The sequence below is a fragment of the Ranitomeya variabilis genome, chromosome 6 (genome assembly GCF_051348905.1).
Source record: "Ranitomeya variabilis isolate aRanVar5 chromosome 6, aRanVar5.hap1, whole genome shotgun sequence".
Taxonomy (NCBI): Eukaryota; Metazoa; Chordata; class Amphibia; order Anura; family Dendrobatidae; genus Ranitomeya; species Ranitomeya variabilis.
In genome coordinates this window covers 12,857,000-12,884,271 of record NC_135237.1, presented here as the reverse complement: position 1 = coordinate 12,884,271, position 27,272 = coordinate 12,857,000, and the positions used below count along the sequence as shown (strand labels likewise).

General features: G+C 46.0%; 1 protein-coding gene across 1 annotated transcript in view; it reads left to right on the top strand.

Annotated features, from left to right (window-relative positions):
- The window catches only part of PTH1R (parathyroid hormone 1 receptor), a 247,940-nt gene extending 221,241 nt beyond the window's left edge, over positions 1-26,699 (top strand). The window contains exons 8-13 of the mRNA XM_077267851.1: positions 5,333-5,393; positions 7,871-7,937; positions 12,230-12,324; positions 12,426-12,567; positions 16,707-16,748; positions 25,213-26,699. Coding sequence (XP_077123966.1) covers positions 5,333-5,393; positions 7,871-7,937; positions 12,230-12,324; positions 12,426-12,567; positions 16,707-16,748; positions 25,213-25,578 — 773 coding nt within the window. The 3' untranslated portion in view covers positions 25,579-26,699. The remainder of the gene's footprint in view (positions 1-5,332; positions 5,394-7,870; positions 7,938-12,229; positions 12,325-12,425; positions 12,568-16,706; positions 16,749-25,212) is intronic.
- The last annotated feature ends 573 nt before the right edge of the window (positions 26,700-27,272 follow it).

The window sequence follows — 27,272 nt, the reverse complement described above, 5'->3', positions numbered from 1 at the left end:
GAAACAGGGAGATCCGAGATAAAGTCCATAGAGATGTGCGTCCAAGGCCTCTTCGGAATAGGCAAGGGCAACAACAACCCACTAGCCCTAGAACAACAAGGCTTGGCCCGAGCACACACATCGCAAGACTGCACAAAAACACTCACATCTCGAGACAGGGAAGGCTACCAGAAGGATCTAGCCACCAAATCTCTGGTGCCAAAAATTCCCGGATGACCTGCCAGAGTAGAAGAATGAACTTCCGAGATGACTCTAGTGGTCCACTCGTCAGGAACAAACAGTCTACCAGACGGACAACGATCAGGTCTATCCGCCTGAAATTCTTGCAAAGCACGTCGCAAATCTGGAGAGACAGCAGACAAAACCACTCCATCCTTAAGGACACCAGCAGGTTCAGAATTCCCAGGAGAGTCAGGCTCAAAACTCCTAGAAAGAGCATCTGCTTTCACATTCCTAGAACCCGGTAAGTACGAGACCACAAAATTAAACCGGGAAAAGAACAACGACCAACGTGCCTGTCTAGGATTCAGGCGCCTGGCAGACTCCAAATAAATTAAATTCTTGTGATCAGTCAAAACTACCACCTGATGTCTGGCACCCTCAAGCCAATGACGCCACTCCTCAAATGCCCACTTCATGGCCAAAAGCTCCCGATTACCAACATCATAGTTTCGCTCGGCGGCCGAAAATTTTCGCGAAAAGAACGCACAAGGTCTCATCACTGAGCAGTCGGAACTTTTCTGCGACAAAACCGCCCCCGCTCCGATCTCGGAAGCATCGACCTCAACCTGAAAGGGAAGAGAAACATCAGGCTGGCGCAACACAGGGGCAGACAAAAAGCGGCGCTTAAGCTCCCGAAAGGCCTCCACGGCAGCAGGGGACCAATTGGCAACATCAGCACCCTTTTTAGTCAAATCCGTCAGAGGTTTAGCAACGCCAGAAAAACCAGCTATAAATCGACGATAAAAATTAGCAAAGCCCAAGAATTTCTGGAGACTCTTCAGAGAAGTAGGCTGCGTCCAGTCGTAAATAGCCCGAACCTTGACAGGGTCCATCTCAATAGAAGAAGGGGAAAAAATATACCCCAAAAATGAAATTTTTTGAACCCCAAAAACACACTTTGAACCCTTTACACACAAAGAATTCTCCCGCAAAACCTGAAAAACCCTCCTGACCTGCTGAACATGAGACTCCCAGTCATCAGAAAAAATCAAAATGTCATCCAAGTACACAATCATAAATTTATCCAAATATTCACGGAAAATATCATGCAAATTGTACAACACAAGGAAGCGAATCATCTCCTGATGGTCTGGAGTCATACGCATAGTCACTTGCGTCCAGAACTGTGGTTTATTACAAGCCAAAGGTGTAGAATCAATACCCTTCAGAGGTATAGGGACTTCCAGAGGCTCTAAATCAAACCCACAGCGCCTGGCAAAGGACCAGTCCATAAGACTCAGAGCGGCGCCAGAGTCCACATAGGCATCCACGGTAATAACTGATAATGAACAAATCAAGGTTACAGACAAAATAAATTTGGACTGTAAAGTGCCAATTGAAATGGACTTGTCAACCTTCCTAGTACGCTTAGAGCATGCCGATATAACATGAGCAGAATCACCACAATAGAAGCATAACCCATTTTTACGCCTATAATTCTGCCGCTCGCTTCTGGACATAACTCTGTCACATTGCATTTTCTCTGGCGTCTCTTCAGAAGATACCGCCAAATGGTGCACGGGTTTGCGCTCCCGCAAACGCCGATCAATCTGAATAGCCATTGTCATGGACTCATTCAGACCTGTAGGCACAGGGAACCCCACCATAACATCTTTAACGGCATCAGAAAGGCCCTCTCTGAAATTTGCCACTAAGGCGCACTCATTCCACTGAGTAAGCACAGACCACCTACGAAATTTTTGGCAGTATATCTCCGCTTCATCTTGCCCTTGAGATAGGGCTATCAAAGCTTTTTCAGCTTGAATCTCCAAATTAGGTTCCTCATAAAGCAACCCTAAAGCCAGGAAAAACGCATCCACATTGAGCAACGCAGGATCCCCTGGTGCCAATGAAAATGCCCAATTTTGAGGGTCACCTCGCAGCAAAGAGATTACAATCTTAACCTGCTGGACAGGATCTCCTGAGGAGTGAGGTCTGAGAGAAAGGAATAATTTACAATTATATTTGAAATTCAAAAACCGAGATCTATCTCCGGAAAACACCTCTGGTGTAGGGATTTTAGGTTCAGAAATAGGAGCATGTATAACAAAATCTTGTAAATTTTGAACCTTCGTAGCAAGATTATTTAAACCTGCAGCCAAACTCTGAGGATCCATCTTTAAACAGGTGAGCTCAGAGCCATTCAAGGATTATAATGAGAGAAAGGCAAAGGCTGTAATTAAAGCTGAAATACAACGGATCCAACTATGGAGCAAGCATAGAGGAAAAAGGGAAGAAAAAAAAAAATTTACAGACTTCTTTTTTCTCTCCTTTCTTCTGCCAATAAGTTTAACACAGGCCGGTCATACTGTCATGGTTCCCAATGGCAAGGGAACGTAAGAAACATATAAATAACGAACGAGCTCTCGGGTGATGGAAACTCGAGTTGACCGTGAGCTAAATCTACCACACAACTAACAGTAGCCAGGGAGCATACCTACGGCTTCCTATATGCCACGCGCCAGCCGGAGGACTAACTACGCCTGGTAGAGGAAGAAACAGACCTGGCTTACCTCTAGGGAAATACCCCAAAAGATGATAGCAGCCCCCCACATGTAATAACGGTGAATTAAGAGGAAAAGACATACACAGTATGAAAGTAGATTTAGCAAAGAGAGGTCCACTTACTAGATAGCAGAAGGATACAAATGAGGACTTCACGGTCAACTGAAAACCCTTTCAAAAACCATCCTGAAATTACTTTAAGACTCCTGTGTCAACTCATGACACAGGAGTGGCAATTTCAGCCCGCAAGAGCTTCCAGCTACAGAGAATTACAAAAACTGCAAACTGGACAAAGATACAAAACAAAAGGACAAAGTCCACTTAGCTGATCAGCAGACTAGTAGCAGGAACATGCAACCGAAGGATCTGGTTACAATGATGACCGGCAAGGAAATGACTGGAGAGCAAGGCTAAATAGGAAACTCCCAAACACTGATGGAAGCAGGTGAACAGAAGCAGCAAAGTGCAAACAAGTCACCAGTACCACCAGCAACCACCAGGGGAGCCCAAAAAGCGGATACACAACAATACTGCTCCTATATACAAGAATATTACTACTATAATACTGCTCCTATGTACAAGAATATAACTACTATAATACTGCTCCTATGTACAAGAATATAACTACTATAATACTGCCCCCTATGTACAAGAATATAACTACTATAATACTGCCCCTATGTACAAGAATATAACTACTATAATACTGACCCTATGTACAAGAATATAACTACTATAATACTGCTCCTATGTACTAGAATATAACTACTATAATACTGCCCCTATGTACAAGAATATAACTACTATAATACTGCTCCTATGTACAAGAATATAACTACTATAATACTGCCCCTATGTACAAGAATATAACTACTATAATACTGCTCCTATGTACTAGAATATAACTACTATAATACTACCCCTATGTACAAGAATATAACTACTATAATACTGCTCCTATGTACAAGAATATAACTACTATAATACGGCCCCTATGTACAAGAATATAACTACTATAATACGGCCCCTATGTACAAGAATATAACTACTATAATACTGCTCCCTATGTACAAGAATATAACTACTATAATACTGTCCCTATGTACAAGACTATAAATACTATAATACTGCTCCTATGTATACGAATATAACTACTATAATACTGCCCCTATATACAGGAATATAACTACTATAATACTGCCCCTATGTACAAGAATATAACTACTATAATACTGCCCCTATGTACAAGAATATAACTACTATAATACTGCTCCTATGTACAAGAATATAACTACTATAATACTGCTCCTATGTACAGGAATATAACTACTATAATACTGCTCCTATGTACTAGAATATAACTACTATAATACTGCCCCTATGTACAAGAATATAACTACTATAATACTGCTCCCTATGTACAAGAATATAACTACTATAATACTGTCCCTATGTACAAGACTATAAATACTATAATACTGCTCCTATGTATACGAATATAACTACTATAATACTGCCCCTATATACAGGAATATAACTACTATAATACTGCCCCTATGTACAAGAATATAACTACTATAATACTGCTCCCTATGTACAAGAATATAACTACTATAATACTGTCCCTATGTACAAGACTATAAATACTATAATACTGCTCCTATGTATACGAATATAACTACTATAATACTGCCCCTATATACAGGAATATAACTACTATAATACTGCCCCTATGTACAAGAATATAACTACTATAATACTGCCCCTATGTACAAGAATATAACTACTATAATACTGCTCTTATGTACAATAATATAACTACTGTAATACTGCCCCCTATGTACAAGAATATAACTACTATAATGCTGCTCCTATGTACAAGAATATAACTACTATAATACTGCTCCTATGTATACGAATATAACTACTATAATACTGCTCCTATGTATACGAATATAACTACTATAATACTGCTCTTATGTACAATAATATAACTACTGTAATACTGCCCCCTATGTACAAGAATATAACTACTATAATACTGCTCCTATGTACTAGAATATAACTACTATAATACTGCTCCTATGTACAAGAATATAACTACTATAATACTGATGCTTTTGATGATAATGTGCTCCCCTCAGTCTGTGTTTCGGTCACTAGTTATCGGTAGGTTCCCGTTGCACACCGTGTCTTTTGCAGGCAGTAGTGTCAGGCTGTTGCTGGGTCTATGGCGCCTGCATTGTACACACTGTGTGTGGTGATCGGCTTGCACAGCGCATACAATGTGGATGTTATACGAGTCGCTGTCATCAGTGCCGGCCTCCATGTTCCAGGTTGTCTTATCAGTTTACACTTTGCTGTTTTCCTTCTTGTGGTTTTGCATCTATAGCTAGCAGTATGGTTTCAGTGACTCTTCAGCCTTTGCTCTCATCTCTCCCACTTTCCGTCGTTCTGTGAAGTCTCCAGTGATACAATGTTGTGTCTTGTTCCTTCCTCACTCTTCTGCTGCGCTTTGACTTGTTAGCTTTGTATTTCTCCTGCTTGTCAGGACATTGCACCTGTCCGTAGTTTCTCCCCTGAGGTCAGTGTCTCTTATTTGCAGGTGTTCCCGCGATATTTGTTGTTATATGGGCACGGGAACGAGCCACATTGGCCGACACAGAGTAAGTGGAAAACCTCAGTGTGCGATGCTTTGTATCTAATGTGCGCGGCTCCATCAGCGACAGCGGCGGCATGTCCCCAAGTAGAATAGCCGAAAATTGGATCTGTCACCAGGGGTCACAATACAAACCGTAGATAGCGCTCAACAGATCTCTGACCCAACTGCACTTACTGTGAGCGTCCACATCAGAATGATTCAGGAATTAGTAATCAGCCTCCAGCATTAACAAATCCTCGTCCTCCCTGCCGCTGCTGGAGTCTCACACTGCTCAGTACAACCTGCAGCTGTCATTCATAGAACCATAGAATGTTAGAACGGACCTCGTGTGCAACCGGCTCAGTGCAGCATTCACTAAACCATCTCAGACATTACATTCAGGATGAGTGTCTGGAAACCGATCACTTACATTACTGATCCTGTGCTACCTCCTGTATTATACTCAAGAGCTGCACTCACTATTCTGCTGGTGCGGTCACTTTGTACGTACATTACGTTACTGATCCTGTGCTACCTCCTGTATTATACTCCAGAGCTGCACTCACTATTCTGCTGGTGCAGTCACTGTGTACATACATTACATTACTGATCCTGAGTTACATCCTGTATTATACCCCAGAGCTGCACTCAATATTCTGCTGGTATAGTCACTGTGTATATACATTACTGATCCTGAGTTATATCCTGTATTATACTCCAGAGCTGCACTCACTATTCTGCTGGTGCAGTCACTGTGTACATACATTACATTACTGATCCTGAGTTACATCCTGTATTATACTCCAGAGCTGCACTCACTATTCTGCTGGTGCAGTCACTGTGTACATACATTACATTACTGATCCTGAGTTACATCCTGTATTATACCCCAGAGCTGCACTCACTATTCTGCTGGTGCAGTCACTGTGTACATACATTACATTACTGACCCTGAGTTACCTCCTGTATTATATCCCAGAGCTGCACTCACTATTCTGCTGGTGCAGTCACTGTGTACATACATTACTGATCCTGAGTTATATCCTGTATTATACCCCAGAGCTTCACTCACTATTCTGCTGGTGCAGTCACTGTGTACATACATTACATTACTGATCCTGAGTTACCTCCTGTATTATATCCCAGAGCTGCACTCACTATTCTGCTGGTGCAGTCACTGTGTACATACATTACATTACTGATCCTGAGTTACATCCTGTATTATACCCCAGAGCTGCACTCACTATTCTGCTGGTGCAGTCACTGTGTACATACATTACATTACTGACCCTGAGTTACATCCTGTATTATACTCCAGAGCTGCACTCACTATTCTGCTGGTGCAGTCACTGTGTACATACATTACATTACTGATCCTGAGTTACCTCCTGTGTTATACTCCAGAGCTGCACTCACTATTCTGCTGGTGCAGTCACTGTGTACATACATTACTGATCCTGAGTTACATCCTGTATTATACCCCAGAGCTGCACTCACTATTCTGCTGGTGCAGTCATTGTGTACATACATTACATTACTGACCCTGAGTTACCTCCTGTATTATACCCCAGAGCTGCACTCACTATTCTGCTGGTGCAGTCACTGTGTACATACATTACATTACTGATCCTGAGTTATATCCTGTATTATACCCCAGAGCTGCACTCACTATTCTGCTGGTGCAGTCACTGTGTACATACATAACATTACTGATCCTGAGTTATATCCTGTATTATACTCCAGAGCTGCACTCACTATTCTGCTGGTGCAGTCACTGTGTACATACATTACTGATCCTGAGTTACATCCTGTATTATACCCCAGAGCTGCACTCACTATTCTGCTGGTGCAGTCACTGTGTACATACATAACATTACTGATCCTGAGTTATATCCTGTATTATACCCCAGAGCTGCACTCACTATTCTGCTGGTGCAGTCACTGTGTACATATATTACATTACTGATCCTGAGTTACCTCCTGTATTATACCCCAGAGCTGCACTCACTATTCTGCTGGTGCAGTCACTGTGTACATACATAACATTACTGATCCTGAGTTATATCCTGTATTATACCCCAGAGCTGCACTCACTATTCTGCTGGTGCAGTCACTGTGTACATATATTACATTACTGATCCTGAGTTACATCCTGTATTATACTCCAGAGCTGCACTCACTATTCTGCTGGTGCAGTCACTGTGTACATACATTACATTACTGATCCTGAGTTACATCCTGTATTACACCCCAGAGCTGCACTCACTATTCTGCTGGTGCAGTCACTATGTACATACATTACATTACTGATCCTGAGTTACCTCCTGTATTATATCCCAGAGCTGCACTCACTATTCTGCTGGTGCAGTCACTATGTACATACATTACATTACTGATCCTGAGTTACCTCCTGTATTATACCCCAGAGCTGCGCTCAGTATTCTGCTGTGATCACTGTGTATAGCGCTGCGGTTCATTCCTCTGTCTTGCTTTCTCTGGTAGGTGCTGGGATCTGAGTGCAGGGAATTTGAAGTGGATCATTCAGGGTCCGATCCTGGCTGCTACTGTGGTAAGTGGCTGGTTCTGACCTCCTTTATACTGTGCAGTAATCTGATGTTGTCCTTTTCCCTGTTCCGTGATTAGCTATAGTGGATTATGACTTTGTGTCCAACAATCGGGGTCGTCACCTAATTGCCCGGAGCTCCAAAATAAACACAATTATGGCTGACCATAAGGCGAGGATCCAATGACAGAATCTTTCTCCCGGTCCTCAGTGGGTTAATCATTTCTCGTTATTTGTCTTGATCTGCTGATGAGAGGACGGCGGCTCCAGATGTGACCGGCGGCTTCTACGGTCCCGGCTATAAATACGCCGCTGCAGACTCGGCCACGATGCCGCTTGTTTGGTTCCTTGACAGATTTTCTTGGACGAGCGTCGTGGTGTTAAATATTTATTTCCGCTTTTTATGGTTCATGGAATATTTATCTTTAAACATTCATTTTCCTTTGATAGAGCTGAGGTTACGTCTGTCACTGAGTTTCCCACAAAACATAGAAAATGTATTTTTAAATGGGCTATAAAAGGTATTCACCCCCCCCCCCCCTACACCACCCCCCCACCCCCCGATGGCAAATTCACATCTCCTCATGCCCATCTGTAAAATGGATCAAGACTGAGGTGGAAGAGCTGCTCCTCCATAGAATGTGTCTATTTATCGGAGACTGGTGGGGTAATAGCGGGGGGGCAGCCTATGAGGAGGAGTCCAGATGTGGTTCTGGTCCGTTACATTGCAGCTTTTTGTTTCAACTCTGGATTATTGCCATCACAGAAAGCCCCTGCGGTTCTCTTCTAGTTCTCTTACCTTTCTTCTGCAACTTCCTGCGGTTCTTTTGCAGTTCTGCTCTTCTTCTGCTTCTCTCCTGTGGTTCTCCTGCTGTTCTCCTGCTGTTCTCCTGATGTTCTCCTGCTGTTCTCCTGCGGTTCTCCTGCTGTTCTCCTGTTGTTCTCCTGTTGTTCTCCTGCTGTTCTCCTGCTGTTCTTCTGCATTCTACTGATATTCTCCTGCTGTTTTCCTGCTGTTCTCCTGCGTTCTCCTGATATTCTCCTGATGTTCTCCTGTGTTCTCCTGCTGTTCTCCTGCTGCTCTTCTGCTGTTTTCCTGCCGTTCTCCTGCTGTTTTCCTGCTGTTCTCCTTCCGTTCTCCTGCAGTTCTTCGGTTCTCATGCTGTTCTCCTGTGGTTCTCCTGCAGTTCTTCTATGGTTCTCCTTCGGTCCTGCTGTTCTACAGGTGTTCTCCTGCGGTTCTCCTGATGTTCTCCTGCTGTTCTACAGGTGTTCTCCTGCTGTTCTCCTGGTGTTCTTCTGTTCTCCTTCGGTTCTCCTGCTGTTCTGCTGTTCTCCTGTGGTTTTCCTGTGGTTCTTCTATGGTTCTCCTGCGGTTCTTCTATGGTTCACCCTCGGTTCTCCTGTGGTTCTCCTGCTGCTCTTCTGCTGTTCTCCTTTGGTTCTCCTTCAGTTCTCCTGCGGTTCTCCTGTGGTTTTCCTTCAGTTCTCCTGCGGTTCTCCTGTTGTTCTTCTTCGGTTCTCCTGTGGTTCTCCTACTGTTCTTCTGCTGTTCTCCTTCGGTTCTCGTTCGGTTCTCCTGTGGTTCTTTTGCTATTCTTCTGCTATTCTCCTTCGGTTCTCCTGCTGTTCTCCTTTTGTTTTCCCACGATCTGCAGCTACTCTTCATATCCATAGATAATGACATACCTTAGTATTTGGTTACAGTAATAATAGATTCATTGACAATCATATGTTTCCGTGGTGATAGTGACCGGTTTCAGAGTATGTTGTCGCTGTCACTGGTGCATTTCCCTGTGGCCTGGAGTCCCGGACCTTAATCAGACTCCATTATGTCTCGTAGAACATTTTAGGATTGTGCGGAACATTTCGTTCTTTCAGTTTATAGATTTATCGTCGACATTTATAAAAAAAATCATGGAAAAGTCGTATTTATCATTCTTGTAATGCGGCTTCATCTTCTGTCAGGGGAAATTAAATGTCCAGTTTTTTTCAGACTTTTTGACCTTCTTTGCCCACACGTCGGGCGCTCGTTACTTCTGTGAGAAATTAGTCGCTCCTATTTGTTGAACTGACTATAATGTATAAAAAAAACAATACAAAAAGTTCCTTGTTCAGAAAAGAATACAGAAATGAGTGAGAAGTAAAGATCTCCTCGGCTCCTGTGCGGAGCATTCCTGTGTCCGTGCACACTAGGTAAACGTTGGCTGGATCCACTCACCGGGCCTTTGGGGTCACTGGAATCTCGGAAATCGTTGGCGAAAAGAAGAATCGACATTTCCGACGTTTCAGTGTTTGCTCGCCGGATCCTTTCTCCCTTAAGACTAAGGGTACTGTCACACAGTCACACTTTGGACGCTACGACGGCACGATTCGTGACGTCGCAGCGATCGTATGATTATCGCTCCAGCGTCGTAGACTGCGGTCACACGTTGCAATCACGGCGCTGGAGCGATGCCGAAGTCCCCGGGTAACCAGGGTAAACATCGGGTTACTAAGCGCAGGGCCGCGCTTAGTAACCCGATGTTTACCCTGGTTACCAGCGTAAACGTAAAAAAAACAAACCGTACATACTTACATTCCGGTGTCTGTCCTCCGGCGTCTCAGCTTCTCTGCACTGTGTAAGCGCCATAGCCGGAAAGCAGAGCGGTGACATCACCGCGTCACCGCTGTGCTCGCTTTCTGGCTGGCCGGCGCTCACAGTGCAGAGAAGCTGAGACGCCGGAGGACAGACACCGGAATGTAAGTATGTACGGTTTGTTTTTTTTACGTTTACGCTGGTAACCAGGGTAAACATCGGGTTACTAAGCGCGGCCCTGCGCTTAGTTACCCGATGTTTACCCTGGTTACAAGCGAACACATCGCTGGATCGCTGTCACACACAACGATCCAGCGATGTCAGCGGGTGATCAAGCGACGAAAGAAAGTTCCATACGATCTGCTACGACGTACGATTCTCAGCAGGGTCCCTGATCGCTGCTGCGTGTCAGACACTGCGATATCGTAACGATATCGCTGGAACGTCACGGATCGTACGGTTGTAGCGATCAAAGTGTGACTGTGTGACAGTACCCTTAAACCAGCAGCTGAGGAATCTATTCGGAGATCAAAGGAGTCTGGAGAGGACCAATGTATCTGAGGAGACCAAGGAGTCTGAAGGGGAAAGAGGAGTCTGGAGAGCACAGAAGAGTCCGGAGGAGAAGAGGAAGAAGAGTCTGGAGGAGAAGAGGAAGAAGAGTCCGGAGGAGAAGAGGAAGAAGAGTCTGGAGGAGAAGAGGAAGAAGAGTCTGGAGGAGAAGAGGAAGAAGAGTCTGGAGGAGAAGAGGAAGAAGAGTCTGGAGGAGAAGAGGAAGAAAAGTCTGGAGGAGAAGAGGAAGAAGAATCTGCAGGGGACCAAGGAGTCTTAAAGGGAATCTATCAGCAGGATTTCATCCCCAAACTATTCATACTGTATGTAAATCTTTGAAAGACAAATTCAGTGACATCTTTACATGAAATGAGTGTTTCAGTTGATATGCAAATGAGGATAAAGGGTTCTGGTAGATCTGAAGCCTCTGTCACTCCAGCTCTATTCCCCACCCAGTGCTGCCTCCTCCTGCTTATCCTACAGCCTGTATGCCAAGGAGCCCCCAAACAGAGGAATGGATGGTCTAGGAAAAGGAAGGGCTGGACTTGTTTTTGAAAGAGCTACATGCACATGTGAATAGTTTGGAGGGTGGAAAATTGAAAGAGGCTTATGGAGGAGACAGAGGTGTTTGGAGGGAACAGAGGAGTGTGGAAGAGACAGAGGAGTCTGGAGAGGACAAAGGGGTCTGCAGGAGAACAGATGGGTCTACAAGAGAACAGAGGGGTCTGCAGGAGGGCAGAGGAGTTTGGAGAGGACAGAGGGATCTGCAGGAGAACAGAGGAGTTTGGAGAGGACAGATGTGTATGAAGTGGACAGAGCTGGAGGGGCAGCTTTACATCACAGGTGGAGTCATCTTTTCCGTGTGGTCGTTGCCGGCACGTTCTGCTCCACCGGTCTCGGGTCAGACCTATTCGCCTTGTACCACTGCTCGGGGCTCGTCAGTACGGACTCTGGACTTTTTTCATTATTTTAAGCATAGAACGATCACATTTTTGTCATAATAAGTGGGCAGAGTCCATGATGAGCCCCACGGCCGACACTGGGGCAGATAACTGAGATCTGAGCGGAGACCCCGCTTGTTCTCTTGTGATCAGGTTTTGTCGCGGTTTTCACTTCTGATTGTGTTTTGCTTCTGTTTAAGTTGAATTTATTTTTCTCTTTTTTCTTTCAGGCCAATTTTTTCCTTTTTATAAATATTGTTAGAGTCTTAGCCACGAAGCTGAGGGAGACGAACGCGGGGCGCTGCGATGCCCGGCAGCAGTACAGGTGAGCAGCGGCACATGGCGGGCAGAGCGCCTCGGGTCCCATCTCTCCGGCTCCGATGGCATCTCCGCTGCTGAATCCTCTCTCCTTGGGTCTCGTTGTAGGAAGCTGCTGAAGTCCACGCTCGTCCTGATGCCGCTCTTCGGCGTTCACTATATCGTCTTCATATCTCTGCCATATACCGAGGTCTCGGGGCTGGTGTGGCACATACAGATGCACTACGAAATGCTCTTCAACTCCTTCCAGGTAATCCGCATTCGTTCATTCATTCCATTTATAGCCTAGAGGGCAGACATCCCAGTGAAGCCTCGGCAACGGTTCTGCCAAACACTTGTCCTCTTCATCAGACTCTGCCATTCTGCTCCTATGATTTATGGCCGGAGCAGGAATTAACAGCAGGAGACCCCCGCAGTGTCGGTAATGGGCCGTCGTTCACAGCCTCTGCGTGTCTCTGCTGGGTGTGAACAGTGGTGTAACTATACGGGGCAGATGTACCAGGGCCCGGGCATATAGGGCCCCGACACCCCAGAGAGCAGTATATACATCACTCATGGTATATAGAGGGCTGCTCTTCTCTAAATCCGTGCTCTGGTGCAGATTATGTGGGGGGAAGCTACTGACGACCACATTGGAACACAAACCGCAGGGATGAAAATGTAAAAATATACGAAAAGTTACATCAGATATTTCCTGAGACCACCAAGAAAACAGCGGAGGCTTCAGATTACTGCTCTAAAGCCCTAACGAGCCCACATTAAATCCTGAGTCCCCGCGCCCCCCAGAACCGCCCCAGCCGCCCTGTCACTGAGCTATCAGCAGCTGACGGCCGGGGATGACGGGCTCCCAGGATCGGCCATAAGTCCGTCATCGGCCTCACATGTTTCAGGGAACACCTGTGGCTGCCGGACGCTCGCAGAGGGTCAGCGGGAAGCGCGGATGCTCCGTTTGTTTTTAGAACTTGCTTGGATCTACGGATTTCAGCTCTGGGGGATTATATAGTCAGGTTCACCAGTGTCAGTGTAAGCAAGCCCAAATACTATAATACGGGGCATTATGGCAGGTGAGGGGCGCACACGGGCCGCCTGCCCCAATACAAACACAGCAACAGCTGTGCAAATCTCTGCTGGTTTGTTACAATGTATCAGTGTGGAGCTCGGCTGTGTGGCTCATTGTGGAGACTGGATGGCAGTGAGCAGGACCAGCCATGGACAGGATTACTGCCTGCACCTAAACCAGTTCTCATACTTGTCACTGAGGAGGGTCTGTGCCCCGAAACCGGGGGGTCGGCAAACTGAGATTCTGATCTGGCTTTATCCTAAGTCACAGTTCAGGGCTCATTACAGGGGCGATGGGGACTTGTAGGATCGCGGCTTCCATCTGGTGGCGCTATAAAGGTCGAGTCCTCCTCTCTGAAGAGGCAATTTGCAGATAAGATGGAAACAGAAATCTTCTCCTTCCTGACAGCAGGCGGAGGACAAAGAATCAATGGAGCAGGAGATTCTGGAAAGTTTATTTACAGAACACTAAATGTTACAATGTATCAGTGCGGAGTCCGGGATGTTTAACTCCTTGTCTTCTCAGCTGAGAGCGGTGTAAAGGGTTAATGTCAGCAGAGGGTTCTATTCACTGACAGTAAGCGGAGATCTGGAGAGTGGTGAGAAAGGAAACTAACGTTGGAGAAGATTTTATTTATACTGCGATTAAGATTTACGTAAAACTGGAAACAACCTTTAATGAGCTTTATCCTATCTGGCCAGCGGGTGGCGCACTATTTATATAAATCATGGCGACTGATGGCAGCGGTCGGTGGAGACGCGGCCCCCCGCTATATGTCGGATCGTCATTGCTGGATCACCCGGGGTCAGCTCTCTATGGCAGATACAGACAGGGCTGTCACAATAATGGTTGGAGCCGCACCTGGGCCCTGGAGTCTAGGGGGCCCCAAAAGATTATTATTAAAGACCAGTATTAGTTGTGGGCCCCATTGAAGGGTTTACATTGGGGCTACAAGCTGCAGGTTACACCCCTGGATGCAGAGGCTGCGGAGCGTGTGGGAGGGTAGATGTGACATATGTCCCCATAGGTTCATAGCTGGCCGGTGACCTCTGATATCACCTACATGGGACTGACTCATCTCCAGCAGGTCCTGGTAACTTGTAGAGACCCCTGGCACCTGCTGTATCCATGTACCCACCACACACAGGAGACTGCACATAGGGGAAGATCGTACTGCGGAAAGTAGCCGATGTGCTACATCGTAGCACAACAATACTTGATACCCGCTTCGTACTGATCCGATGGCCCAGCCCTGAGAAATCAAGCCTTCAAGCCGCATACAAATTAGCCTGTAGGTTTAATGGGGGCCGGTCAATGCACTCCGAGTCCTCGCCCTCAAAGCACTTCCAGGCTCATTTCTCAGCACTGGCCAGTCCGATTACTACAAGACAGGTGTCTGTTATATCAGTGTTGGATTGGGGTCCACCAGTAACATTGATACTGGGGCCATTTGTTTAGCTACATTCAGTATTGCCTGACCCTCATTCATAAACTTGCCTCTGCGTGGACAGATGTGGGGCGGCCTCCCGGGGATTCTCCACCTTTCCTATCGGCCAGTCCAAGCCTGAGTTTTATGGTTGTACTAGGACCCATTCAGCCATAGCATCGGCTTCAGCGGTAAACTTGTCCTGAAAGATTCCCTTTAAGAAGCTTTCTCACCCCCACCACCCCTCTATAATAATAATAATAATAATAATATGGCCAGATGTGATAGTTTGCCAGAAAACAAGTTGTATTGGGAAATTCCAATGTTTGGCTCCATGAGACAATGCTATTAAACCGGCCCCCATGTGATAGCGCAGTAACGAGGCAGAACATGGCGGAGACATGACAGGTATCTAGAGAAGTCCAGTGGATACATCACATTCCTGTACACTCCATCAGTCACAATAAGATCCAGACAATGTAGAGAAGACTCCAGATATTGCTGCTCCATAGTATACGCCATGTAACCCCGTAGACGGCACCGGGAGGCGTCCAGATAGCAGTAATGTGCAGGCTCAGCCTCGCATCATTGTGATTCTGCAGAGCGGGGGATGGTCATTTATATTTTTCCATGTGTCACTTGTGTTATTGTGAATGTTACATTGTGTCCAGACATCCTGATATTATAGAATGAGGACATTCCCAGGAGGAGCTGCTATAGGATAAGGGGTCGGTATTATGATTATATGCTCTGTATACGGGGTGGAGTCTGCACAGGCCAAAATCAACGAGATCGAAAAAAACATTTTACTCCAGAGTCCAAACTTAAAACCAGTTTTTAAGGGTCAGATGCAAATTCTGCCAGTGCTAGAATGATGCCAGTAAGACCACCGCCATCCTGCCCAATTGTCGGTCAGTGGGGTCCATCAGGCGGCAGAAGAACCTGTCCTATATGGAGCCACAGCTCACATGTATCAGCATGTACAGTTTATGGTTCTTATCATGATACTTAAGTTTTTTCTATTTTTTTCCCCCATTAAATTTACAATTTCCACTTTTGAGAACCTTTCGCACCCCTGGGAGAGTTTTATCTTGAGCTCCCTTGTGATGTCTATGAGTTGGCGAGAGAAGCGGGGGAGGGGAAGTGACAACGTCTCCCAGAACATTCCTACTCTCCTCCATGACCCCAGTAAGGTTGTGATGTCCGGCCGGCTGCCGTCTCCTGACCCCAACACCTCAGTCCGTACTTGTCCCCAGGTGAAACCTTCCTGAATAGTAGTTGTCAGAGATTGTAGCAGCGCTCACTGTCCAGCATTTCTTGCTACTTTTGTCACATTGTATCTATTGATGTTGCTACTAATTTCCACAACACTTCGCAGTCATCATTGTATCAGTGAAGTGTGAGCGGCGACTGCCGGCCGATATGCCCCATCTTCCAGTATAGCTCATCCCCCTCCATATTGTGACATTTTACACTTCTCACAGCAGACTTGTTCTTGTCCATTTGCTCCCTTATTCATCGGTGGTTATTAATGATTATCATCGGGGCAGATGTTCCCGCTCCGCACCACAACCCCCTCGTGACTTCACAATGGAGCGTTGCCTTCCTTCACTGACTCTTTCCACAACTTTGCTGCATAACAAATAGTTAAAAAAAACAGAGATGGAGGGTGCAGATGAAAAAAGATAGAAATAGAAGCAAAGAGAGGAAATAATGTATCGTTCATCAGTATTTCAGTGTTTTGGGGGTAGAGCCTACAGTTGGGCGCAATGTGTCCGTCTCCTGCCCCGAGGACGCGGTCGCTTTGCTCACACATCATCGCTCTCCTGGTCCTCCATTATTCCAGGTGATATTTTCTAGGGATCTTTATGTCCAGGTTACAGTTTGTCCTTTTCTTTTCCAGGGTTTCTTTGTGGCCATTATTTACTGCTTCTGTAACGGCGAGGTGAGTAGTCGTCCATTGCTCCTTCATTTGCTGGATACTTGAATTATTTATGAACTGATACAAAGTAGCGACTTCTGACCGGATCCGGGACATTTACAAACATCGATAATACTTTCTGAAATTCCCATGAGGTCGTTTATTGTAAGTTTTTAGGACGACATCTGAACTTTATTTTTATCAGAAATTCTCCGCTTGTTGCATTAACTGAGAGCTGGACTTTCAAAAGAATTCCCTGAGGACTACAAAAAAGCCGAATTGGCCTGGAAAGGACAATGATTGATGTATGTGAAGGGAACTTGTAAAGTCAAATATGTATCATCTGCCGGCAGAATCCGAGGCTGTCAATCAAAAGTGCGAGCGATTCATGGAGGCCACGCAGAGGATGAGCAGACGTATTAATAGTTCCTGTGGCTTTGATCCTACACGTCTCTTTATTCTGAACGCCGAGACCATGAATAGAACCTTAGAATCATTAGTAAATACTGACACTGGGGTCGCTCCCTGGCTTTGGGTTTATCCTCCCATTGTAACGCTATTAGTGCATAATTGCAAAATGTAATTTTTTTAAATGAGCGAGTCCTGGAAATGGAGACGAGCAAACTCATTTAAGGCAAATCAAATTAGCATTGAATTTCATTAAAAAAATTGGATTTACCAGAACCTGATTTTTTGTGCAATTCCATTTCTTGGAGCAGCTAGCCTTGGGCCTGGGTCAGCCTTGTACCCGGAGGCCACCGGCCTTTGTCACCCAAAAATGTAGAAATCTTACAAACACAATGTTTACACAATAATTTTTTTAAATCCTTCTCCCACAATGTAACAATGTATCCTCATAACTGTCACCGACACTGCACAAAACTTATTCTTACCATAACGCTGGAAAACAAATAACATTCTTAAAAAAACAAAGTGACAAACTCAAAAAACATTTATGCAAAAAAATAAATATGAATTAAAATTTAGTTACATATATTCCCCTAAAATCAATAGAAGACCCATGAAAATAATGAGTAAAGCCAAAAGGTAAAATGAAAAAATTATTGTTCAAATTCTTCAGGGGTTAAAAACTTTTGCAAAAAATCTGCAGTCCTGGCTGAGTCACACACTTACCGCAGCTGTCTGTGTCTAAGGGTCCGAATGTCATCTGGATATCACTGAGGGGCCACATCTAAGATCATTGGAAGTGACAATCCCAGGAATATTCTACTTCTTTATTATGTCCTTTGTTTTTAATGTGGAGCCTTCAGATATTAATAAAAGGGAGAAGGGCCCAACGCCGAAGCTGTGAATCTGAATGAGATAATAATACAGAATATATTACCGCCACAACCACTCACCACGGACGCATCTGTCATCGGTGTCCGTTTTCTCGAGCTATGCTCACAGAAACCATTCCCACAAAAACCATAGAAAATGCACAAAAAAATCGAAGAGCCCAGTGACAGCTGAAACATGGAGGAGTTCAGAAAGAATAAGGGATGACTAGGCTTCCAGTAATAAACTTACACTAGAGGAACGTTAATCTATCATAAAGGAGAATCACTCTACAAAAAAACAACTTGGAGAAAGTCCATTTTTCAGCAGCAGCAGCAGCGGATCCTGATGATTTGTACAATCAGCAGCAGAACCTTCCTCAGATGACCAATAATAATCTCTGTGATAGCAGCCGAGGCCAGAGGTGAAGGGATTTCTGGCCGAAATCTCCCCACAATCTAACAATAGTCCTCCCATTACCGACAGATCGTCCAACCATTACCTACAGATCGTCCTCCCATTACCTGCAGATCGTCCTCCCATTACCTACAGATCGTCCTCCCATTACCTACAGATCGTCCTCCCATTACCTACAGATCGTCCTCCCATTACCTACAGATCGTCCTCCCATTACCTACAGATAGTCCACCCGTTACCTACAGATAGTCCACCCGTTACCTACAGATCGTCCTCCCATTACCTGCAGATCGTCCTCCCATTACCTACAGATCGTCCTCCCATTACCTACAGATCGTCCTCCCATTACCTACAGATCGTCCTCCCATTACCTACAGATCGTCCTCCCATTACCTACAGATCGTCCTCCCATTACCTGCAGATCGTCCTCCCGTTACCTACAGATCGTCCTCCCGTTACCTACAGATCGTCCTCCCGTTACCTACAGATCGTCCTCCCATTACCTGCAGATCGTCCTCCCATTACCTGCAGATCGTCCACCCATTACCTACGGATCGTCCTCCCATTACCGACAGATCGTCCTCCCATTACCTACAGATCGTCCTCCCATTACCTACAGATCGTCCTCCCATTACCTACAGATCGTCCTCCCATTACCTGCAGATCGTCCTCCCATTACCTACAGATCGTCCTCCCATTACCTACAGATCGTCCTCCCATTACCTACAGATCGTCCACCCATTACCTACAGATCGTCCACCCATTACCTACAGATCGTCCTCCCGTTACCTACAGATCGTCCACCCATTACCTACAGATCGTCCTCCCATTACCTGCAGATCGTCCTCCCATTACCTGCAGATCGTCCTCCCATTACCTACAGATCGTCCTCCCATTACCTACAGATCGTCCTCCCATTACCTACAGATCGTCCACCCATTACCTACAGATCGTCCTCCCATTACCTACAGATCGTCCTCCCATTACCTACAGATCGTCCACCCGTTACCTACAGATCGTCCTCCCATTACCTACAGATCGTCCACCCGTTACCTGCAGATCGTCCTCCCATTACCTACAGATCGTCCACCCATTACCTACAGATCGTCCTCCCGTTACCTACAGATAGTCCACCCGTTACCTACAGATCGTCCTCCCGTTACCTGCAGATCGTCCTCCCATTACCTACAGATCGTCCTCCCATTACCTACAGATCGTCCACCCATTACCTACAGATCGTCCAACCATTACCTACAGATCGTCCTCCCATTACCTACAGATCGTCCTCCCGTTACCTGCAGATAGTCCACCCGTTACCTACAGATAGTCCACCCGTTACCTACAGATCGTCCTCCCATTACCTACAGATAGTCCACCCGTTACCTACAGATCGTCCTCCCATTACCTGCAGATCGTCCTCCCATTACCTACAGATCGTCCTCCCATTACCTACAGATCGTCCTCCCATTACCTACAGATCGTCCTCCCATTACCTGCAGATCGTCCTCCCATTACCTACAGATCGTCCAACCATTACCTACAGATCGTCCTCCCATTACCTACAGATCGTCCTCCCGTTACCTGCAGATAGTCCACCCATTACCTACAGATCGTCCTCCCATTACCTACAGATAGTCCACCCGTTACCTACAGATCGTCCTCCCATTACGTGCAGATCGTCCTCCCATTACCTACAGATCGTCCTCCCATTACCTGCAGATCGTCCACCCGTTACCTACAGATAGTCCACCCGTTACCTACAGATCGTCCTCCCATTACCTACAGATCGTCCTCCCATTACCTACAGATCGTCCTCCCATTACCTACAGATCGTCCTCCCATTACCTACAGATCGTCCACCCATTACCTACAGATCGTCCTCCCGTTACCTACAGATCGTCCTCCCGTTACCTACAGATCGTCCTCCCATTACCTGCAGATCGTCCTCCCATTACCGACAGATCGTCCTCCCATTACCTACAGATCGTCCACCCATTACCTACAGATCGTCCAACCATTACCTACAGATCGTCCTCCCATTACCTACAGATAGTCCTCCCGTTACCTGCAGATCGTCCTCCCATTACCTGCAGATCGTCCACCCATTACCTACGGATAGTCCTCCCATTACCGACAGATCGTCCTCCCATTACCTGCAGATCGTCCTCCCATTACCTGCAGATCGTCCACCCATTACCTACGGATAGTCCTCCCATTACCTACAGATCGTCCTCCCATTACCTACAGATCGTCCACCCATTACCTGCAGATCGTCCTCCCATTACCTACAGATCGTCCAACCATTACCTACAGATCGTCCTCCCGTTACCTACAGATAGTCCTCCCGTTACCTGCAGATCGTCCACCCGTTACCTACAGATCGTCCACCCGTTACCTACAGATCGTCCTCCCATTACCTGCAGATCGTCCACCCATTACCTACAGATCGTCCTCCCATTACCTGCAGATCGTCCTCCCATTACCTACAGATCGTCCACCCATTACCTACAGATCGTCCTCCCATTACCTACAGATCGTCCACCCATTACCTACAGATCGTCCTCCCGTTACCTACAGATCGTCCACCCGTTACCTACAGATCGTCCTCCCATTACCTGCAGATCGTCCTCCCATTACCTACAGATCGTCCTCCCATTACCTACAGATCGTCCTCCCATTACCTACAGATCGTCCACCCATTACCTACAGATCGTCCACCCATTACCTACAGATCGTCCACCCATTACCTACAGATCGTCCTCCCATTACCTGCAGATCGTCCACCCATTACCTGCAGATCGTCCTCCCATTACCTACAGATCGTCCTCCCATTACCTACAGATCGTCCACCCGTTACCTGCAGATCGTCCTCCCATTACCTACAGATCGTCCAACCATTACCTACAGATCGTCCTCCCATTACCTACAGATAGTCCTCCCGTTACCTGCAGATAGTCCACCCGTTACCTACAGATAGTCCACCCGTTACCTACAGATCGTCCTCCCATTACCTACAGATAGTCCACCCGTTACCTACAGATCGTCCTCCCATTACCTGCAGATCGTCCTCCCATTACCTACAGATCGTCCTCCCATTACCTACAGATCGTCCTCCCATTACCTACAGATCGTCCTCCCATTACCTACAGATCGTCCACCCATTACCTACAGATCGTCCAACCATTACCTACAGATCGTCCTCCCATTACCTACAGATAGTCCTCCCGTTACCTGCAGATAGTCCACCCATTACCTACAGATAGTCCACCCGTTACCTACAGATCGTCCTCCCATTACCTGCAGATCGTCCACCCATTACCTACAGATCGTCCTCCCATTACCTACAGATCGTCCTCCCATTACCTGCAGATAGTCCACCCGTTACCTACAGATAGTCCACCCGTTACCTACAGATCGTCCTCCCATTACCTGCAGATCGTCCTCCCATTACCTACAGATCGTCCTCCCATTACCTACAGATCGTCCTCCCATTACCTACAGATCGTCCACCCATTACCTACAGATCGTCCTCCCGTTACCTACAGATAGTCCACCCGTTACCTACAGATCGTCCTCCCATTACCTGCAGATCGTCCTCCCATTACCTACAGATCGTCCTCCCATTACCTACAGATCGTCCACCCATTACCTACAGATCGTCCAACCATTACCTACAGATCGTCCTCCCATTACCTACAGATAGTCCTCCCGTTACCTGCAGATAGTCCACCCGTTACCTACAGATAGTCCACCCGTTACCTACAGATCGTCCTCCCATTACCTACAGATAGTCCACCCGTTACCTACAGATCGTCCTCCCATTACCTGCAGATCGTCCTCCCATTACCTACAGATCGTCCTCCCATTACCTACAGATCGTCCTCCCATTACCTACAGATCGTCCTCCCATTACCTACAGATCGTCCACCCATTACCTACAGATCGTCCAACCATTACCTACAGATCGTCCTCCCGTTACCTACAGATAGTCCTCCCGTTACCTGCAGATAGTCCACCCGTTACCTACAGATAGTCCACCCGTTACCTACAGATCGTCCTCCCATTACCTGCAGATCGTCCACCCATTACCTACAGATCGTCCTCCCATTACCTGCAGATCGTCCTCCCATTACCTACAGATCGTCCACCCATTACCTGCAGATCGTCCACCCATTACCTGCAGATCGTTCTCCCATTACCTACAGATCGTCCTCCCATTACCTGCAGATAGTCCACCCGTTACCTACAGATAGTCCACCCGTTACCTACAGATAGTCCACCCGTTACCTACAGATCGTCCTCCCATTACCTGCAGATCGTCCTCCCATTACCTACAGATCGTCCTCCCATTACCTACAGATCGTCCTCCCATTACCTACAGATCGTCCTCCCATTACCTACAGATCGTCCTCCCATTACCTACAGATCGTCCACCCATTACCTACAGATCGTCCACCCATTACCTGCAGATCGTCCTCCCATTACCTACAGATCGTCCTCCCATTACCTGCAGATAGTCCACCCGTTACCTACAGATAGTCCACCCGTTACCTACAGATCGTCCTCCCATTACCTGCAGATCGTCCTCCCATTACCTACAGATCGTCCTCCCATTACCTACAGATCGTCCTCCCATTACCTACAGATCGTCCTCCCATTACCTACAGATCGTCCACCCATTACCTACAGATCGTCCTCCCATTACCTACAGATCGTCCTCCCATTACCTACAGATCGTCCTCCCATTACCTACAGATCGTCCACCCATTACCTACAGATCGTCCTCCCATTACCTACAGATCGTCCTCCCATTACGTGCAGATCGTCCTCCCATTACCTACAGATCGTCCTCCCATTACCTACAGATCGTCCTCCCATTACCTGCAGATCGTCCACCCATTACCTACAGATCGTCCACCCATTACCTGCAGATCGTCCTCCCATTACCTACAGATCGTCCTCCCATTACCTGCAGATCGTCCTCCCATTACCTACAGATCGTCCTCCCATTACCTACAGATCGTCCTCCCATTACCTGCAGATCGTCCACCCATTACCTGCAGATCGTCCTCCCATTACCTACAGATCGTCCTCCCATTACCTGCAGATAGTCCACCCGTTACCTACAGATAGTCCACCCGTTACCTACAGATCGTCCTCCCATTACCTACAGATCGTCCTCCCATTACCTACAGATCGTCCTCCCATTACCTACAGATCGTCCTCCCATTACCTACAGATCGTCCACCCATTACCTACAGATCGTCCTCCCATTACCTACAGATAGTCCACCCGTTACCTACAGATCGTCCTCCCATTACGTGCAGATCGTCCTCCCATTACCTACAGATCGTCCTCCCATTACCTACAGATCGTCCTCCCATTACCTACAGATCGTCCACCCATTACCTACAGATCGTCCACCCATTACCTGCAGATCGTCCTCCCATTACCTACAGATCGTCCTCCCATTACCTGCAGATCGTCCTCCCATTACCTACAGATCGTCCTCCCATTACCTACAGATCGTCCTCCCATTACCTGCAGATCGTCCACCCATTACCTGCAGATCGTCCTCCCATTACCTACAGATCGTCCTCCCATTACCTGCAGATAGTCCACCCGTTACCTACAGATAGTCCACCCGTTACCTACAGATCGTCCTCCCATTACCTGCAGATCGTCCTCCCATTACCTACAGATCGTCCTCCCATTACCTACAGATCGTCCTCCCATTACCTACAGATCGTCCACCCATTACCTACAGATCATCCTCCCATTACCTACAGATAGTCCACCCGTTACCTACAGATCGTCCTCCCATTACCTGCAGATCGTCCTCCCATTACCTACAGATCGTCCTCCCATTACCTACAGATCGTCCTCCCATTACCTACAGATCGTCCACCCATTACCTACAGATCGTCCAACCATTACCTACAGATCGTCCTCCCATTACCTACAGATAGTCCTCCCGTTACCTGCAGATAGTCCACCCGTTACCTACAGATAGTCCACCCGTTACCTACAGATCGTCCTCCCATTACCTACAGATCGTCCTCCCATTACCTACAGATCGTCCTCCCATTACCTACAGATAGTCCACCCGTTACCTACAGATCGTCCTCCCATTACCTGCAGATCGTCCTCCCATTACCTACAGATCGTCCTCCCATTACCTGCAGATAGTCCACCCGTTACCTACAGATAGTCCACCCGTTACCTACAGATCGTCCTCCCATTACCTACAGATCGTCCTCCCATTACCTGCAGATAGTCCACCCGTTACCTACAGATAGTCCACCCGTTACCTACAGATCGTCCTCCCATTACCTACAGATCGTCCTCCCATTACCTACAGATCGTCCTCCCATTACCTACAGATAGTCCACCCGTTACCTACAGATCGTCCACCCATTACCTACAGATCGTCCTCCCATTACCTACAGATAGTCCACCCGTTACCTACAGATCGTCCTCCCATTACCTGCAGATCGTCCTCCCATTACCTACAGATAGTCCACCCGTTACCTACAGATCGTCCTCCCATTACCTACAGATCGTCCTCCCATTACCTACAGATCGTCCTCCCATTACCTACAGATAGTCCTCCCGTTACCTGCAGATAGTCCACCCGTTACCTACAGATAGTCCACCCGTTACCTACAGATCGTCCTCCCATTACCTGCAGATCGTCCTCCCATTACCTGCAGATCGTCCACCTGTAGACTACTTATACTATACTTATACTTTCCTGGCTCGTTATTCATTCAGTCCATGATTTTTTTTTCAGGTACAAGCAGAGATTAAGAAATCCTGGAGTAGATGGACTTTGGCGCTAGACTTTAAAAGAAAAGCCAGAAGTGGGAGCACCACGTACAGCTATGGACCTATGGTGTCCCACACGAGTATCACTAATGTCACCACCCGGGGCACGCTGGCCTTACACCTGAACACTAGACTCGTATCTGCTGCCCTCAATGGTCACAGAAACCTGCCGGGTTACGTCAAAAATGGCTCCATTTCTGAGAACTCCATACCTTCTTCAGGACCGGAGCAGTATAACAAAGACGAAGAATATCTCAATGGATCAGGGGTTTACGGTGCTGATAGACCAGCGGCCGAAGTGGTGGAGGAAGAGAGGGAGACCGTCATGTAAATAGGTTTCTGCAAGAATCCAAAGAGGACGCGAAAAATAAGAGGAGCCAATACTGGGACCTCGAAAAAGGGAACCGAGAGACAGTCGATCCCGAGGCTCATCCTTTCCAATCTGCTGATTGTTTCCACCAATATTTTTACAAAAGCGTCAGTCACTCACCTGCCATTTACCTCCCCTCTCCCCAAAATCCAGAGCACAAAATACATCACATCTTTTACATTATAACAAATGTCATTTTTTATAATGTTCCAGTTGGTTAATTTGATACATTGTAACATTTCTATTTGTATTTTATCTTTTATTTTTGCCCCCCATTATTTATCAGTCCTCTATGTTAGAGACGTGAAGTTATAATATTGTGATTGCATTTTCTACAAAGTTTCAACAGAATAAGACCATTGTAACTATGCATGTGCAAAAGATTATATGTGGTATCTCGATATTTTATGTTTTGGGGGTTCAGCAAGCCAAGACCTGTGTATGTGACCCAACTTAGCAGAACGTTCGGCCTTGTGTACGGGAACAGGAAAAATATATCATCCGTATCTAAATAAGTCATCGACACGTGTAACTTCAGACACTAGGGGAGTTACAATATATGGAAAAAGATCCCAACCCTGGAAAACGCAAAAATGTCAAATAAAAAATAGTGAATTCCAGCATTACCAAGCTTCAGTTAAGTATGTACACCCCCTTGCCTTAGCTATGCAATTAACCAATGATGATAAAAAAAAAGATAATTGTTGAATATCACAAAGTTGTCACCTATAATTTCCCTGATTCTTAAGGGAAAAAAACAAATTCGCAACAAATTATTGAGTTTATGCCTCAGGAAAATAAGAAAAAAAAAATAAAATAGAAATATTTGTTTTTAAAAAAGCAGCAACATTCTGCTGATATATTTTCATTAATATATGAACAATGGAAATAATGAAGAATAATATATTTAAACAATGAAATATGTGGATAAACTATATTGTATGCATTAAGTGTATCAAGTGTATTGTACGCAGTACATGGGGCACGACTAATGATATAAGGACCAAGAGGAAAAAAAATGTTTTATTTTATTTTTTCTCAACATTCTTTGAAAAATATATGATTTTCAGATGGAAATACGATTGTTGTTGCCGGTGTTTTCTTTTTCGCCTGTTCGTCTTTACAGTTGTGTCAGCTTCAATAGTTTCAGGTTCATGCCTAAAGATCAGAACGAAAATGGAAGAAGTGGTGAAAAGTGAAGAACAAAGTATGGCGAAAATAAATGTTTACACCATTGTGCACCATTCAGAAAAAAAAGCCGTCGTCATGGAAAATTCTATTTTTTTATTTTTTAATTTAATATTTCAAAAAAAGAAAAAAATTAGTTTCTGGAATTTTTAATTGTTTTTACAAATGTAACATTTTCTTTAAATAGTTTACATTAGTTCTCAGAATAGAACACAACTGTCAGTATACACAAAGCGCTGAGACCTGGGCACAGACAAAGGGGGTGGTCAGAGCTCACCTGCTTCCTTTCTCTGCATGTCACCTACCACGTGACTCTCCCATTGGTGCCAACAGGCATTGGTTATAGCTCACCTTCCTGTACAGTGATGAGTGATCCCATCACCTATACTGTGACCTCTGCACATATTACAGAGCATGCTCACAACACTACCCTATATAACACTATAGGTAATGACTAGTGATGGGCG